General features: G+C 42.0%; 1 protein-coding gene across 1 annotated transcript in view; it reads left to right on the forward strand.

Annotated features, from left to right (window-relative positions):
* The window catches only part of LOC145396743 (agmatinase, mitochondrial-like), a 30,851-nt gene extending 14,487 nt beyond the window's left edge, over positions 1-16,364 (forward strand). Inside the window, exons 4-7 of the mRNA XM_080270029.1 lie at positions 2,829-3,029; positions 10,475-10,619; positions 13,297-13,391; positions 16,272-16,364. Of these exons, the coding sequence (XP_080126155.1) occupies positions 2,829-3,029; positions 10,475-10,619; positions 13,297-13,391; positions 16,272-16,364 (534 nt within the window). The remainder of the gene's footprint in view (positions 1-2,828; positions 3,030-10,474; positions 10,620-13,296; positions 13,392-16,271) is intronic.
* The last annotated feature ends 349 nt before the right edge of the window (positions 16,365-16,713 follow it).

A 16,713-nucleotide genomic window follows, 5' to 3' on the forward strand; every position in this document is an offset into this window, starting at 1 on the left:
TCGCGTGACAAATTCCACTTTATATGATTATGTACTAAACTGAGAGAGAGAGAGAGAGAGAGAGAGAGAGAGAGAGAGAGAGAGAGAGAGAGAGAGAGAGAGAGAGAGAGAGAGAGAGAGAGAGAGAGAGAGAGAGAGAGAGAGAGAGAGAGAGAGAGAGAGAGAGAGAGAGAAAGAGAGACAGACAGACAGACAGACAGACAGAGAAACAGACAGACAGATAAGGTAGTGGTGAGAGAGATGGGGAGGGGGATAGAGGGTGCAATACAAATGGTACTGTACAGTACACTCCGGCACAAAAACAATCTTTCCTTTGCTGGCTCGAATGTGGACTGATGACACAGATCGGATGCCAATTCAACGTGAGAACTGTCAGTAAGATGTGGACAGAATTAAGTTTATACGCAAATTTATACTGCATAAAAAAGAGAAAACATTGATCTTCTTCTCCTTCTCCTCCTCCTCCTCCTCCACCACCATCTCTTCTCAACATTATCCCAAGACGACAGTGATGCCCAGTGTAAAGCGGTGTATTTTCCCACCCCGTGCACCGTAATGCCAGTCACAGCATCTCTCTCAGTCTCCACTCAGGTGGTATTTACGCAGTTACCTACGACCCACAACTTACTCCACCGCAGTAACCTGACCTACCTGTTCTCTCTCTCTCTCTCTCTCTCTGTGGCATTACAGGTACGGGGTCACGGGTACTGTCCTACATTAACACTAACTTGGCCTTGATTTTCGTCCTTTTCCAGCTTATTTTACGTAGTTCGGTGGCAGAGAAAGACAGTCCTTCACCTATTCATCCTTTCCGCAGCACCTCTTCCTGACTGGCATCATATTTTAGTGTGAATATGTTGTAAATACTCAGCAATGAAGATGGAGAGATGGCAACTTCAGGCCAGGTTACAGCGGGAAGAGTATAGTATTCTTTACATTTCTGTTAAGACTCATGAAGAAATAATTCTTGCCCGCGAAGCAAGAGCCGGTGTTATGCTGTGGTCGGCCTGTGTCTATCCTTCTGTTCTTTTGTCCGTCTATCTGTGCATAAAGCACATCAAATTATTTTGATCCAATTTTAACAAAACTTCATGGAAAGATTGAAGGTCGGTCAAGGACCCGATCTATTATTTAGAGAGCAATTAGTCGATGGTTAAAGTTACAGAGCAAGGTCAAATTTCGCCCCTCGTCTGTGTAAATAAAAAATAAATAAATAAAAATGGTCTGATTTGGATCAGAGTTAATGGAAATGTTGAAAGTTTGCTTATGTGCTGATCTAAAGATTTTGAAAACACTAACTCAAATATTATAGTCACGTGGTCAGGTCAGCTGAAACAGTTTTTACCCGATTTGAGCCAGATTGTTTGGATGGGTTCAGGGTAAGGCAAGGATGAAAAGATTCAACTTTGATAGCAATGATTCAAAGACCAAAGTCACATGAAGTGTTAGACAGTTTTGATAAAATATGAACCAACACTGGTGGAAAGGCTAATGTTCAGGGAAGAATGAAGTGACTCAACTTTGAGAACAAATGGTATAAGGTTAAGGTCACAGGGCTATGTAGAATGTTCGAATTTTCTCTCTCCCTCTCTCTCTCTCTCTCTCTCTCCTGACAATTTTTTAACGTCAAGTGAGTAATATGGGAGCAATATGGGAAGTGTTTGTCATCTTATATCGTTGCTAACTGCACTCAGTAGTGTGGGATGCAGGCTGACCTTAACTAATAAACGCAGGTGCTCCGAAAATTACAATAATATATTTTGGGTTTGCAGTCCACTTTAACGCTTAACCATACAACACCAAGACTCTGCTGCCACCTTTTCTCCTTAAGAGGCTCTGATTCTAGTTATATTATCCGATTTTTGACTTGAAGATTATACTTTCATTTTCAGAAGTCTGCGGTGACGATTCGTGTTTCATTATGTGGTGGTTCTACTTCATTTTCAGGAGTTTGGGCTGATATCCTTGTTTCGTTATCAGAGGTTTGAGGTGACGGTTCTTGTAGGATGTTTGACGTGTTGATTTTAGTTTCATTTTCAGGAGCGTGAGGTGACGATTCTTGTTTCATTATCGGAAGGTTGTGATAACGATTCTAGTTTCTGTTTCATTAGTTCGAGGTAGAGATTTTAGTTTCATTTTCAGAACTTTTAAGTGACGATTCTTGTTTCATATTTAGATGTTTGAAGTGATTATTCTGGTTTCGTTTTTAAAAGTTTGAGATGACGATTCTTTGTGCATTATCAGACTTTTAGATTTTTATTTACAGATGTGTGACGTGATCATTCTAGCTTTATTACCAGAAGTTTGACATTATGATTCTAGTTTCGTCATAAGCAGCTTCATCTTACGATCCTGGTTTCGTTTTCAAAGGTTTGACCGTATTATACAGTTGTCATTATGAGAAGCTTAGCATGATAATTCTAGCTTCATTTAGAAGATCTTGTGGTTACGATTCTAGTTTCATTTTCTGACACTGGACTTCGAAATTTCGGACTTTTCTAAATAAAGTACAGTATCCTGGTAGCTTGAAAAATACCTACAAATATACGTCATTGTATTAATAGGACGAAGAAGGCTTAGAACTAGTACCTTTCCACGGTATAAGGGCTGTTAAGAGAGACATTTATTTTTCTGAGTCACAATCTCCCCCTAGAATACAATCCCAAAAACTGACGTTACACTGAGGTCCCTGTTGATACCGCTGGGTGAACAGGGACAAAGAGGATTCTAACTATTGAAAATGGCACAAATAGGTAGAAATGTGGTGTGAAAACTATTGATGGACTTAATGCACCTAACTACTTTCCTTCTATTTATTTATCTTTCAGGAAAAGTACGGTCCCGTTGGCCTCATACACGTGGACGCTCACCCGGACTTACAGGATGAGGTGTTAGGCAGCAGAATAGGCCATGGGACGCCCTTCAAGCGAGCCTACGACGAGGGCCTGTTGGCCTGCGAGAGGGTGGTGCAGATCGGGTTGAGGGGAACGGCGTTATCGGAGAATGACTGCAACATCGGCAGGAGTCTAGTAAGTGGGTCTGAAGGGGAGGTGTTGTTGTTGTGACCAAAGACTCATCTGCACGTGAACCCGGTGCACTGCAGGCTGAACCTACCCTCTCCTGCATGACACCAGCCTCATCTGGGAGGATAGGGAGGGACCTGAGGGAGATTTGTAATATAACCCGGAAGTGCTGCCACCTGGTTGTATTAAATTACATTATTACACCAGCGCTCCCAAAACGAGAGTGAGTGTCATGTTTCTCAACGTTTCATTCCGTCTCTCTGTCCGGCTGCCTGTTTGTCTACTTAAAAAGATCATCCAACTGAGTTTTTAACCGATTTCAAGCATAACTGGTGGATGGGATAACCATCTGTTATTGCAAATAATGGGACAAAGGCCAAAGTCACAGTGTTAGGAAAAGTTTTTGCCAACAAAGTCAACAGTTTTTATCCAGATTAAGCCAAGCCTCGGGGAAGATCTGACAGTAAGGAAAAAAAAAAAAAAAAAAAAAACAAGCGGTGCTAAGGCACAGCAAACCCGTCTCCGGCGGTCATTTTAGTGCAGACCTATAAACACAACAGGATATCTAGTCAAAGAAGTCACGTATCATATTTGGAGTAAATAAAGTGAAAATTGACGATTTTATACCCATTTGAAATTTTAGGCCCGACCCACCTGACATTGACCCCCCTACAGCTAACTGGGGGGTGATTCCCCTGATGTAATGAGGCATGTTATAGGCTGCAGGTTTGAAAGATGCACCTTTAGGTTTTGGTATCATGTCGATATGACGAATCTGAAAGGAGTTATGGCGACAAAACGATTTTTTTTAATTTTTTTTATTTTTTTTTTGGGGGGGGCCTACAGCCTGGGCTTTGGCCCAGTTTAGCCCCAAACTTATTCCGGTGATCAGCAGGCTATGGTCCATCATCCCCACAATTTTAGTCAAAATCGCACCAGTAGTTTTCGCGTAAAGTTAACAGATAGACAGGCAGACAGACAGACAGACAAGCAAACAGACAAAACGAGTGAAAACAATTCCTGTCCCCGAACCCCTCCGGGGCGGGGACGGGTAAAAATGAAGGTCTTTGGCTTTGAGAAAAATCAGCCAAAGATGAAGGTCACAGAAATGGATCAAATTTCAATCCGTGTGTCTGAAAAAAGAAGGAGAAGAAGAAGAAGAAGAAGTAGTTTCATTTTATTTGCACCAGACTTAGAATAACGGTTGAGCGTCAGCGAAGGGGATGACCTGTTGCTTTTTTTTTAAACAATTCAGGTTACTTCTCAAGATAATATGGCAGCGTACACTAAAACAGTTTCCATCCGGTTTAGACGAAACTCTGTGTGAGACTTCTAGGTAAGACAAGGATAAAGGTATTGGATTTTGAGAACAATTAATTCAAGATGATCACAGGAAAAGGTCAAATATCAATGTGAAAAGGCAAGGTCAACTCAGTTTTTACCTGATTTTGACAAAACTTGTTGAAGTGCTAAGGGTCAGGGAAAGATGAAGTAATTCAGTTATGAGAGCAACCGATCAAAGGTCAAAGTCATAGGGCAAAGTGACATGTTAGGCCCTTAAGCTAGTTGGTGGAGGCGAGTAATGCACTCTCTGAATGGTCCTCCATGTTTAGAGGTACGGTATATTAGTATAGTTCCAGCAACAGGAGTAGTAGTAGTAGTAGTAGTAGTAGTAGAAGTAGTAGTACAGTAGTAGTAGTGGTACTGGTAGTTGCACTGATGGTGTTGGCGTGGGGCAAACGGTGGCCCAGAGCTCTCGATATTCCTGGTGTCATGTGGCATTAGAGGAAGGGGAACGTGGTGTAGTTGGGTGAGGGTGGTGTAGGTGGGTGAAGGAGGTGTAGGTGGGTGAGGGTGGTGTAAGTGAGGGAGGGTGGTGTAGGTGGGTGAAGGTGGTGTAGGTGGGTGAAGGAGGTGTAGGTGGGTGAGGGTGGTGTAAGTGAGGGAGGGTGGTGTAGGTGGGTGAAGGTGGTGTAGGTGAGGGAGGTTGGTGTAGGCGGGTGAGGGTTGTGTAGGTGGGTGACGGTAGTGTAGGTGGGTGAGGGTGGTGTAGGTGGGAGAGGGCGGTACAGATGAGGAAGGGTAGTGCAGGTGATGGAGCATGGTGTAACTGAGAAGGATGGTGTACAGTAGGTGGGTAAAGACGGTGTGGTTGGAGGAGGGTGGTGTATGTGGGAGAGGTTGGCGTAGGTGGGGGAAGGGTGGTGTAGGAAGGATGGAAGTGTAGGAGGGTGGAGCAGGTGGAGTCGAGGATCAGTCCACTCTTTTCACAATGACTGCAATCTCGTGAGCCTCGTGAGTTGTTGTGCACTTACTTATTCACCCCAGGGAGGTAACTTTGCATTATACTTAAGTCGCTAGGGACGGGGTCCGGCAAAGTATTGTTTTTGGTCGGGTATGTTTGTTTGTTTATTTCTTTGTTTGTTAGCAACCTTACGGAAAAAACGGCTGAATGAAACTACAAGAAATCTTCAGGATATGTGGGCACTGGTCCCAAAAGGAACTGATTAAATCGTGGAGGTAATGTCTCCAAGTCTGAAATGTAAAACGCAAGGTCAAGGAGTTTCACAGGACTAGTTCTTGAATGTGAAGTTAGTTGCACCATTACCGTAGACTTTAATTTGAAGTTTCACAGAGCAAGGTGAAACTGAAGTTAGTTGCGACTTTACTTGTTTACTGACACTAAATGGCAGTACCGAATCAGTATTTAACAACACTAAAATAACTGCTGTCGGGCGAGGTTTGTTGTTCCCTGCACCACTTGTTCTATATTTTGTCTCCGTGGATTTATTTAACTTTTAAGACATTCCTTGAGGTTAGGAAAATTATACACACTCCATAATTCCCTCAGCCCTGTAACGTACTTTGGTTGTCAAAATGGTTAATCCTAAGCAATTTTATCAGCCTGTGAGAAACGGTCTAGAGTTGAAAACTTTAAAGCAAGGAGAGAGAGAGAGAGAGAGAGAGAGAGAGAGAGAGAGAGAGAGAGAGAGAGAGAGAGAGAGAGAGAGAGAGAGAGAGAGAGAAACATCAATAGTAATAGTGGTATAGTCATGGTACAGTCAAATGCAGAAGTCCCATCACCTTCTCTGCCTCTTTTCCATTGCTGGATTCACTGGTCATTGAGTCGTGGTGGACATAGGTGCACACGAGGAAGTTGTTCTCTCTCTTTCTCTCTCTCTCTCTCTCTCTCTCTCTCTCTCTCTCTCTCTCAATTCGACGATATGGTCTCCATCACACAGTCAATACCAACCGCATTTTCTCACCTCAGTCCACTACGTCGCATTCCAGCATCTATTAATCCAGTGATGAAAACAGAGGCTGGGGAGACGGACGGAGTGTATCATTTTCCTGTACCTTGGTGTAATTACAGTAGCTGAGGGATAAGAAATACTGGGGCTTGTATTCTCCCCGGTTAGGGAAGCTCGCTAACACCTCTTCTTTAGTTATTTATATTTGGATATGGATGGTTAATATCCCTCTGTCCGTTACTTTTGTAGATTATGGAGAGATTGGAAGGATTTATGTAACATAGAAGAGTAAGGTGTAATAAACAAATTAAATTGCTTAGGAAAAGACGTTAGGTCGCTTCCTCAACCGAAGAGGATCCGAGCCAAATAGTAATATAGATTCTGGTGTCGTATTCTAAGTGGTTAGGGATATTTCGTAGCACATTTTTCATTGCTATTTTTTCTGCTCAATATACTTCAGTATCCTCTGGTATGGAATTGATGCAGACTATGTCATTATAAACCTGCGAAAAAGTTGACTTGTTCTTGCAGTTTGTTCTTAGAGTTACCAGACGATTTCAGCCAGCTTAGGAAAACCCCTGAAGGTGAAAGAGTTGATGGAGACTAAATCAAACCCCTCCTGCTCAAAACATTTCTCCCTACCTGAAAAAAATCGTCTGAAGATAACATGAAGAAACTACAATATGATGTGGTCGTTATAAAGACACTATAACAATATAAAATAGAGTAAAGGTTACAGTGTAATATGCAAAATAAATAGCTAAGGAAGAGGTGCTACGAATTCTCTTGTGTCATTTGGAGTACTAGTGATTGTCAGGGATCCAAGTACATGAAGGAGGGCGTTGCATATAGCGTGGAAATCAGATGTGTATGTTTCCCGGCTGAGCACAACGAAAATACTGAAATATCTTCATCAGGGTAATGGTTGCATGTTCGTTTGTAAATTATTGTGCTAAGTTCCATTAGGCTGTGTGTGTGTGTGTGTGTGTGTGTGTGTGTGTGTGTGTGTGTGTGTGTGTGTGTGTGTGTGTGTGTGTGTGTGTGTGTGTGTGTGTGTGTGCGCGCGTGTGTGTGTGATTGTGTGTGTGTGATGTCAGGTGCACATGGTATGGGAGTCAGCTGTGTGTATATTCCAAGCAGCTAAGCACACCTTAAGTAATGGCACTGCCTCCATGAATATTAACAGGTATATCAAATAGCCAGTATTACCATAATGAAACTTATCCACCATTACCTCTATTGTCATTAGCCCTCATACGCCAGGTTGTTTAGGCGTCCACGATAATTTGCTGCATATCCTTTTATATCTATTTTTACACCCACGCACGCGAAGTAAAAGCGGGTACAAGTATTATGTGTTGGTCGGTGTGTATTTGTGCGATATATATATATATATATATATATATATATATATATATATATATATATATATATATATAGATAGATAGATAGATAGATAGATAGATAGATATAGATATAGATATAGATAGATAGATAGATACATACATACATACATACATACACACATACGTAGAAAGAGAGAGAGAGAGAGAGAGAGAGAGAGAGAGACAGACAGACAGACAGACAGAGACAGAGACAGAGAGACAGAAAGAGACTGTGTGTGTGTGTGTGTGTGTGTGTGTGTGTGTGTGTGTGTGTGTGTGTGTGTGTGTTATGTTTTTCATATGTCTGTGTGTCTGCCTGTTTGCGTGAACAAAATACCTCCAACAGTTCTTATCCGATTTTAACTATACTTGGTGAAAGGGACCAGGGTTAGGAAATGAGTGAGCCTACTGTTCCTCAAAGCAAAAAGGTAAAAGTAAATGTAACAGGGCCAGGTGCAGCACCGACTTAACGAAATCAACTTAAAACAAACTTGGCAAAATGACTATGTGCAAGCATGTTTGAAATGTATAAGTTTTGGGAACAATCAAAAGTCAGAGTTACAGGACAAAGTGAAAGTCCGACCAGTGTGTGTGAGTGTTAAGAAAATAATTCAAGTAAAATATAGTTCATTCAAATTAACTTGGCGGAGAAATCCATTCTTTTACAGCCTATTTCCCCTTAAATCAATGTCAAAATAAGACAATAATATGACCTCTATCCATTGCACAGCACTTCTTCGTGACTAGCACCATAGTCCAATGTTAATCTCTAGTTGTAGCTCAACATTTGAAATTGATAATTAATTAACGTCAAGATAAAGTGAACATACTCGTATTAAAGTAACTGTGTGGCATCAGGGAGTCTCTTAAGTCCACAAGAGGCTGATCCAAGAGAACGCCGCCATCAGGTTCAACGGAGGTATTTTTAGGTGCGGTTTTCTTAGTGCCAGGATGGAGGTGTCAGAAGGATTAGTTATAAAGGAGAGGGAGAGACAGGGAGGTGGGGGAGGATTCTTATTGGTACAGTCTAAGACTTCAATTTTCAGGCTCATCTTAGTAGGACTTTCGGCCACAGATGACGCTATAATAATATCTAGGGGAGAGGGGAGGAGTCAGGAGGTAGGAGTCGAGAGAATGAGGAGGTGAGAGAGTGGTGGGTTAGTGGGTGGAGCACTGGCAGCCAGGTTCATTGGTTCGGGAATGTGTGTGTGTGTGTGTGTGTGTGTGTGTGTGTGTGTGTGTGTGTGTGTGTGTGTGTGTGTGTGTGTGCGTTTACATTTAGGGATAGTATCAATCAATCATTTTTTTTTTACAGATTTACTCCTATTTTCTAACAAAATCGGAAAATTCTGTGGTGCGGCGAACATACGATTTTTCTTTTCTTTATTTGTACCTTTCGATCTATTTTTCACTCGTTAGTTTAGTTTTAAATTTTTTGTAGGAGCAGGATATATGTTTATGAAGACTGGAGTAATGAGTCAGTGGAGATGTGGCCCAATTTAGTACTGATATGTTGTTACCGTTGTTTGTTTCTTGATTGTGGCCACTCCACTTATGGCTTGATACCGGGCAAGATAGCTGGGATTACGATGATGATGATCATGATGATGATGATGGTGATGATGATGATGATGAGGAGGAGGAGGACGAGGAGGATGCTGATAATGATGAGGAGGAGGAAGAGGAGGAGAATGGGGCTGATGATGATGATGAAAAAGAGGAAAAGGATTCGAATATCTTTTGCACACGTATATTTTCATGATTTTGATTCCGTGTCTTTTTTTTATTACTACTGATCAGAGTTTTTCGTTCTTGTATTTTTACATAATCTCTTAACGCTTTTCATTTTCCTTCACTTTTCTTTGTCCACTCGCCTTTTTTTTTTTTTGCATTCTTATCACCAGATTATTCATTTCCATACAGTTTTCGTTTTTCTCGTTTTCTATTCATTTTTATTACATTGTTTTCAGTCTTCATTTTCTCACAGGTTTTTCGCCAGGTGTTCTGACAAGCAGTAGAAAACACCAGTCCAAGGGCCAGCCTTTCCTTCTCCCCTTCAGTCTCATGACATAAACTATTACTTCTTGCTATCTCCAGACAATTTTATTCAGCTTAGCATACATTTTTATATCAAAGTTTCTTTTCTTTTCACATTTTATTAAACGTTTTTAAAACTTGACTTTCTATTTCTTCAGGTGCCCATATGTCTTTTTTTTTTCTTTCTCTTTTCGTCTCGCCTTTCCTCTCTCCCTTTTTTGCGTCTCCTTATATGTTCGAATTCATCAGTATTTCCAGTTACCCCTAATTTTCCTTCTTTTTCTATTTTCCTCATTTCCTCTCACCTTCCCTCCCGTTCCATTACACTTTCTTACACTTTCCACTCTTTCAGTTTTCCCTTCATTCTCCTAGTTCTCCTTATTGCGTATCGCCTTTTCTCCATTTTTTTCCCAAACTATCTCGAAGATTCTTCATTTTTCCAAAATTTTTCTTGTTTTCGTTCTTGCTACTTTTCTCATTTCGTCCCGCCTTTTCCTCTTTTCATCCCCTTTCCACCGTCTATAAAATTCTCATTCTTCCATTTTCCTATTAACATCTTATCGTCTTCTGGGTATTTTATGATTTTCGTCTCAGTTTTCCTCAAGTTATCTCTCATTATCTCAAACTTTCTCCAGATTCTCACATGCCTAAAGATCTCTGTTTCACCCTGTATCTCTACCTTTGTCACTTCGTCCCATCTTCTCTCTCTTTCTCTCTCTCTCTCTCTCTCTCTCTCTCTCTCTCTCATTTTCTCACAGTTTCTCGCCTTTTCTGGCAGGGTTTTCGCGTGGTGGGTGTGGAGGAGTGCTGGTATAGATCCCTGACTCCCCTGATGCAGGAAATTCGGCAGCAGATGGCAGACGGGCCCGTTTATCTATCCTTCGACATCGACTCCATTGATCCCAGCTACTGTCCTGGCACTGGTGAGAGAGAGAGAGAGAGAGAGAGAGAGAGAGAGAGAGAGAGAGAGAGAGAGAGAGAGAATTGATTTTCACAGCGAAGTAATCAAGATTTATTTTAAAAGAACTTATTCCCTTGTCGCAGAAACAAAAGAAGAGGATAGTAAAGCACACACACACACACACACACACACACACACACACACACACACACACACACACACACAGAGGAAGGCTCTCAAGGGTAAAGCAGGGTTAAGCTATGCAGGAATCACTCGGGATATGCAAAAGGAACAAAGAATTGTAAAGGCAGGAGGGGTGAAGGGAAACACCAAACGTAGACTGGGGAGGAAGGAGGGAGGAAAATACGAAATTAAGTAGAAACCAAATAACAGTAACAGTGATGTTAGGGAGAGACCAGAGATAGGATAATTGATAAAAGAGGAAACAGTCTATGGAACAGGACGTGAAGTGGTCTCAATTGACGTCTGGATTAATTTGTTTATTATATGATGATGAAGGAAATTTATAGTTCTTCTGACGGTTCAGTCATCAGATATCGGTAAGTTTTCCCTCGACAAATAAATTATTTGAAGCACTGTAAAATACTTAAATAATTTCTGGGTTTGGGGGGCTACATTAAGACAGTTTCTTAAGTTGGACGAACCCTAAGTGTGTGGCCGACGACTGCGGTTGTTCATTCAGCTGTTACTGTCTCTAGACGATTTTTTTTTTTTTCAGTTGTAGAGAGACACACCATAGTTAAAGGATTAAAAGCAGTCTCCATTATTTCTCTTCCGTAAATTGAATGAAATCATTTGGTGTTATGAATAATTATTATATATGTAACAGTACTGACGGGATTAAGTGAGATACCATAGTAGAAACGGGTTTAAACTTAGCACAGATACATTCCTGCGTTTAGAACTATTGCACATTCTATTACAAGGACATATTTTGGGAGACAGACACACATGGAGGATGCATAAAATTTATCATCTGCGATACAAACCAACCAAATCTTCCTCGAATTCCATCTTGGTCTCCAAAAATCACATTTCCAAATAATATTCCAGTATCGTGGAGAATCCGTCCGGGTAAGAATCACGCAATGAAACTCAGAATATTTTTCCCAGGCGGATCTGAAATTCTCAACCCTGGGAAGGTCACTTTTTTTTTTTTTTTTTTTAATAATGTGCTCTATCATTTTGCTTGAGTATTATGTGGAGAGAGTGTAGTTAACCCTTTCATGGTCGCGTTTTGCCATCTGTTTTATCCCAGATGGTGCCAGACGATTTTATTTGCCTGAAAGTTAGGATCCTGAGTGCTAAGACTATCACTATTAACCCTCTAATGATCGGGACAACTCTAGTGTTCTGTTCCAGCTTACATAGGATAAATTTACTCAGCTGAGAGTCTTAACCTTCTGTGGGAAATGTGTCGAGAAGCCTGAACGAATGAAATTGCATTAATTGGACTGGAGGTACATATGACAAGGGCTGCACCCATTTGTTAACTAGGCAGGCGGCAGTAGGGTCTGCTTGTCACATATGTCATAAGGCATATTTTTGTGTGGAGGACTTGTTCTGTGAGGTACAGCTAGAACTTCTAAAGCTTTAATGATGAGTGAATGGACGTTTTGTACGGCACATTTCAATCAACACCTTTTTTTAGACTTCTACATATTTGTGTGTTTTCCTCTTCCTTTTTCTAGTTCCTTCAGACCTCATATATTTAAAGGAAACAGGTTAAAGATAATGATGATGATGGTGATATAGACATGATAATAATGATAATGATAATGATAATGATTAGTTTTATCTTTATTTTAATTTCATTTACTTTGCATGATGGCTTCTTCACTCCTTTCCTACTTTCACTTGTTCCCTAAGTCCTTGCTTCCTTACTATTACCTTTCTTGTCCCCTCCCTTCCTCCCTGCCTCACTCATGCCTCTCTCGCTCCTCATCCATTGTATACATTCCCTTGCCACTCCCTCACCCATCACATCTTTATCTTCCCTTCTTGATTCCTCCCTCTATCACTCCCTCATTTCTTCACCATCGGCCCATTACTCCCTCCCTCACTTCTCACATCAACATCCTTCCCACACCACTCACTCTTCTCTCTCTCCTTCCCACATCACTCAATTCTTCCATAACACGCAACTCACTATAGATCACTCTGCTCACCAAACAACACCATGCTCAGCGCACCATATCACACCATATATCACTCTGCTCACCAAACGTCATCCTACGCAACTCACCATCCCTCACCATACATCACTCTGTTCTCCAAACATCACCATACGTAGCTCACCATATCTCACCATACGTCACTTTGCTCACCAGAAATCAACATATGTAGCACACCATACCTCACCATACATCACTCATACTTTCTTTCCTTCTTTCAGCTCACCCTTCCCTCATTCCTCATTCCTTCTCCTAATTAACTCATTGATGTATACGCTGCCCTTTGTACTCCTCTCCCCTCACAAACGACCGCTCTCTCCCTCACCAATCACACCTCTCCTCTCACGTTCACTTCTCTCTCCCTCACCACTCAGCCATTTCCTCCTCACCAACTACCCCCTCTCACTCACCACTCACCCGCCCCTCCCTCTCTCCCTCCCTCACCCTTCCTTCCCTCCTTCCCTCCCTCACCCGTCCCTCCCTCAGTTTCTCCCTCACCCCCAGGCACCCCGGAGATAGGGGGTCTTACCACCATACAAGCCATGGAGATCATCAGAGGCTGCAAGGGATTGAATCTGGTGGGATGCGACTTGGTGGAGGTGAGTCAGGGAGTAATAGGAGTCAGTAGGTGAGTCAGGGAGTAATAGGAGTCAGTAGGTGAGTCAGGGAGTAATAGGAGTCAGTAGGTGAGTCAGGGAGTAATAGGAGTCAGTAGGTGAGTCAGGGAGTAATAGGTGTCAGTAGGTGAGTCAGGGAGTAATAGGAGTCAGTAAGTGAGTCAGGGAGTAATGGGAGTCAGTAGGTGAGTCAGGGAGTAATGGGAGTCAGAAGGTGAGTCAGGGAGTAATATGAGTCAGTAGGTGAGTCAGGGAGTAATAGGAGTCAGTAGGTGAGTCAGGGAGTAATAGGAGTCAGTAGGTGAGTCAGGGAGTAATGGGAGTCAGTAGGTAAATCAGTGTGGTTAAAGTGGGTTAGAGGATGAGCCGGTGAGTTATATGTGTCAGCTGGTGAGTCAGGATGGGTAAAGTAAGTTAGAGGATGAGTCAGTGAGGGAAATAATTCAGACGGTGAGTCAGGGTGGGTAAAGTATTTAAGGGATGAGTCAGGGAGTAATGAGTTAGTGAGTCTGGGTGAGTAAAATGAATTAGGGAATGAGTCCGAGAGCAATATGACTCTGAATGTGAGTCAGTGTGGTTTAGTGTGAAGAGAAGAGGGATTCAACTTGAGGAGGAGGGGGAAATAGAGCGAGTCATTGAATGAGTCAGTGAGCAAGCTGAGTAAACAAGTATGAATCATGAGTAAAGTGGGTAAATAGGTGAGTCAGTGTAAGGAAGAGGAGGAGTTAGATTGAGTCAGTGTGAGGTGGAGGAGGAACTAAGTGAGTCAGTGTGAAGAGGTGGAGGTGGAGGAAGAGTAAGGGTTAGTCAGTGTGAGGAGGAGTAAGATGAGTCACTCTGAGTATTTAGAATCAGTTGAGTTAATGGGTGAGTCAGTGTCAGAGACTGAGTCAATTTAAGGAAGAGGAGGACAAGGAATCAGATGTGACAGTGTATGAGGATGAGGAAAAAGAGGAATTTGATGAGTCAGTGTACAGTATGAAGATGAGGAAGAGGAGGAATTTGATGAGTTAGTGAGGAAGAGGAAGAATTAGATGAGGCAGTGTATGAGGAGGAAGAGGAGGAGGAATTAGATAAGGCAGTGTTCAGAGGAGGAAGTGTAAGGTGAGTCAGTGTGAGGAGGAGGAGGAGGAGGAGGTATAAGGTGAGTAACTGTGAGGGGTAGGAGGAGGAGGAAGTATAAGGTGAGTCAGTGTGAGGAGGAGGAGGAATAAGGTGAATCAGTGTGAGGAGGAGGAGGAGGAGGAGGAGGACTGGGAAAAAGAAAGACAAAGGAGAATAGAGTGAGCCAATGTGAAATGAACGTATGAGGTGAGCCAGTGTGAGAAAGAGGTAAATGTAAGTCAGTGAGGAGGAGGTGGAGGAGAAGGAGGGAGAGAAGGAATAAGGTGAGTGAGTGTGACAGGATAGAGGTATAAGGTGGATCAGTGTGATAAGCAGGAGATATCAGGTGTGTATGTGTGATGGAGAAATATAACATAAGTCAGTCTGATAAGGAAAAGATGCAAGGTGAGTCATTGTGATATGGAGGAGATATAAGGTGAGTCAGTGTGATAAGGACGAGATGTAAGATGAGTCATTGTGATAAGGAAGTGATATAAGGTGAATTAGTGTGATATGGAAGAGATATAAGGTGAGTCAGTGTGATATGCATGAGGTAAAAGGCGAGTCAGTGTGATAAGCAGGAGGTATAGGGTGAGTCATTGTGGTAAGGAGATATAGTGTCATTGTGATACAGAAGAGATATGGGAGGAGTCAGCGTGATAAAGAAGAGATATAAGGTGAGTCTGTGTGGTAAGGAAAAGATATAAAGTGAGTCATTGTGACAAGGAAGAGATATAAGGTGAGTCACTGCAATAAGGAAAAGCTAATAAGGTAAGTCAACGTGATAAGTAAGAAATATAATGTGAGTCAGTGTGGCAAGCAATAGGGTGAGTCAGTGTGATAAGGAAGAGATACAAAGTGAGTCAGTGATAAGGAAGATATATAAGGAGAGTCAGTGTAATTTGTCAGCGTGGGAAAGGGAACAGGTCAAATATTTCACAGATAATCACTTTAGGAAGCAAATAATTAACCTTATCCTGCATTATGCCATCCATTCTTGCTTTAATCTTGCCACGGTCGGACGATTTTACTTGGCTTATGATAGACAGACCAGAGACCAAACTGACAGATATATATTTTTTTCCCCTCACTGAATACAAATCATTTGGAGATAACAAGAAAAAATGAAACTATCTTATGTTCATTCTTGCTACCTCCAGACGATTTTGTTCAGCTTTAGGGAGACTTTTTTCTAACTGGTGGGTTTACAAAGTCTTCATTGATCCCTTTACTTGAAAGGCCTTTCCTAAGTTGAATAAAATCGTCTGGAGGTAGCAAGAATATATCAACAAAACATTTCGCCTGGTTCAAGTGATTAATAATTATCAATTATACAGCTGGATACTTTAACACTTGTCTAATATTATATCTCTAATCTCATACTAGTCTGAATTTATACCTGTCTGACTTACATCTATCTAATCTCACACCACTCTCATCCTACCCTTTAATCTTACACGCGTCAAAACTTAAATTTTACTCTCACATCTGTCCAATATCTCACATGCCTAATCTCACACTGTTTAATCTCATACCAGTTTAATCTCACAACTGACTAACCTCACATTCGTCTAACCTCACACCAGTCTCATCCTACTCTTCAACCCCACCTCTGTCTTTTTTATCCTCTAATCCATCATTCGTGTAATCTCATCTTCTAATCACACACGTGTCTAATCTCACATCTAAATTCAAGCTTGTCTAATCTCACACCTTCTAACGTAACACACTTCTAATCTCACCTGTCTGCTCTTACAGGTGTCTCCCCCATACGACCACACGGGGACGACCGCCTTCACGGGAGCGCACCTACTGTTCGAAATGCTGTGTGTCCTGCCGGGCGTTCGCTGATACCTACCGTCCCTACTCATTAACGACCCCCTACTGTCCCTGCTCATTAACGACCCCTGCTGTCCCTATTCATTAACAATCCTTCCTGTCTCTACTCATTAACGATCCCTACTGTCCCTGCCAATTTACGATCCCTACTGTCCCTACTCATTAACGACCCCTACTGTCCCTACTTATTAACGACCCCTGCTGTCCCTACCCATTAACGACCCATACTGTCCCTACTCATTAACGACCCCTGCTGTCCCTACTCATTAACGACCCCTGCTGTCCCTACCCATTAACGACCCCTGCTGTCCCTACCCATGAACGACCCCTGCTGTCACCACCCATTAACGACCCCTACTGT

The sequence above is a fragment of the Coenobita brevimanus genome, chromosome 39, assembly GCF_032717465.1.
Source record: "Coenobita brevimanus isolate Jiangsu-jjx chromosome 39, ASM3271746v2, whole genome shotgun sequence".
Classification (NCBI taxonomy): Eukaryota; Metazoa; Arthropoda; class Malacostraca; order Decapoda; family Coenobitidae; genus Coenobita; species Coenobita brevimanus.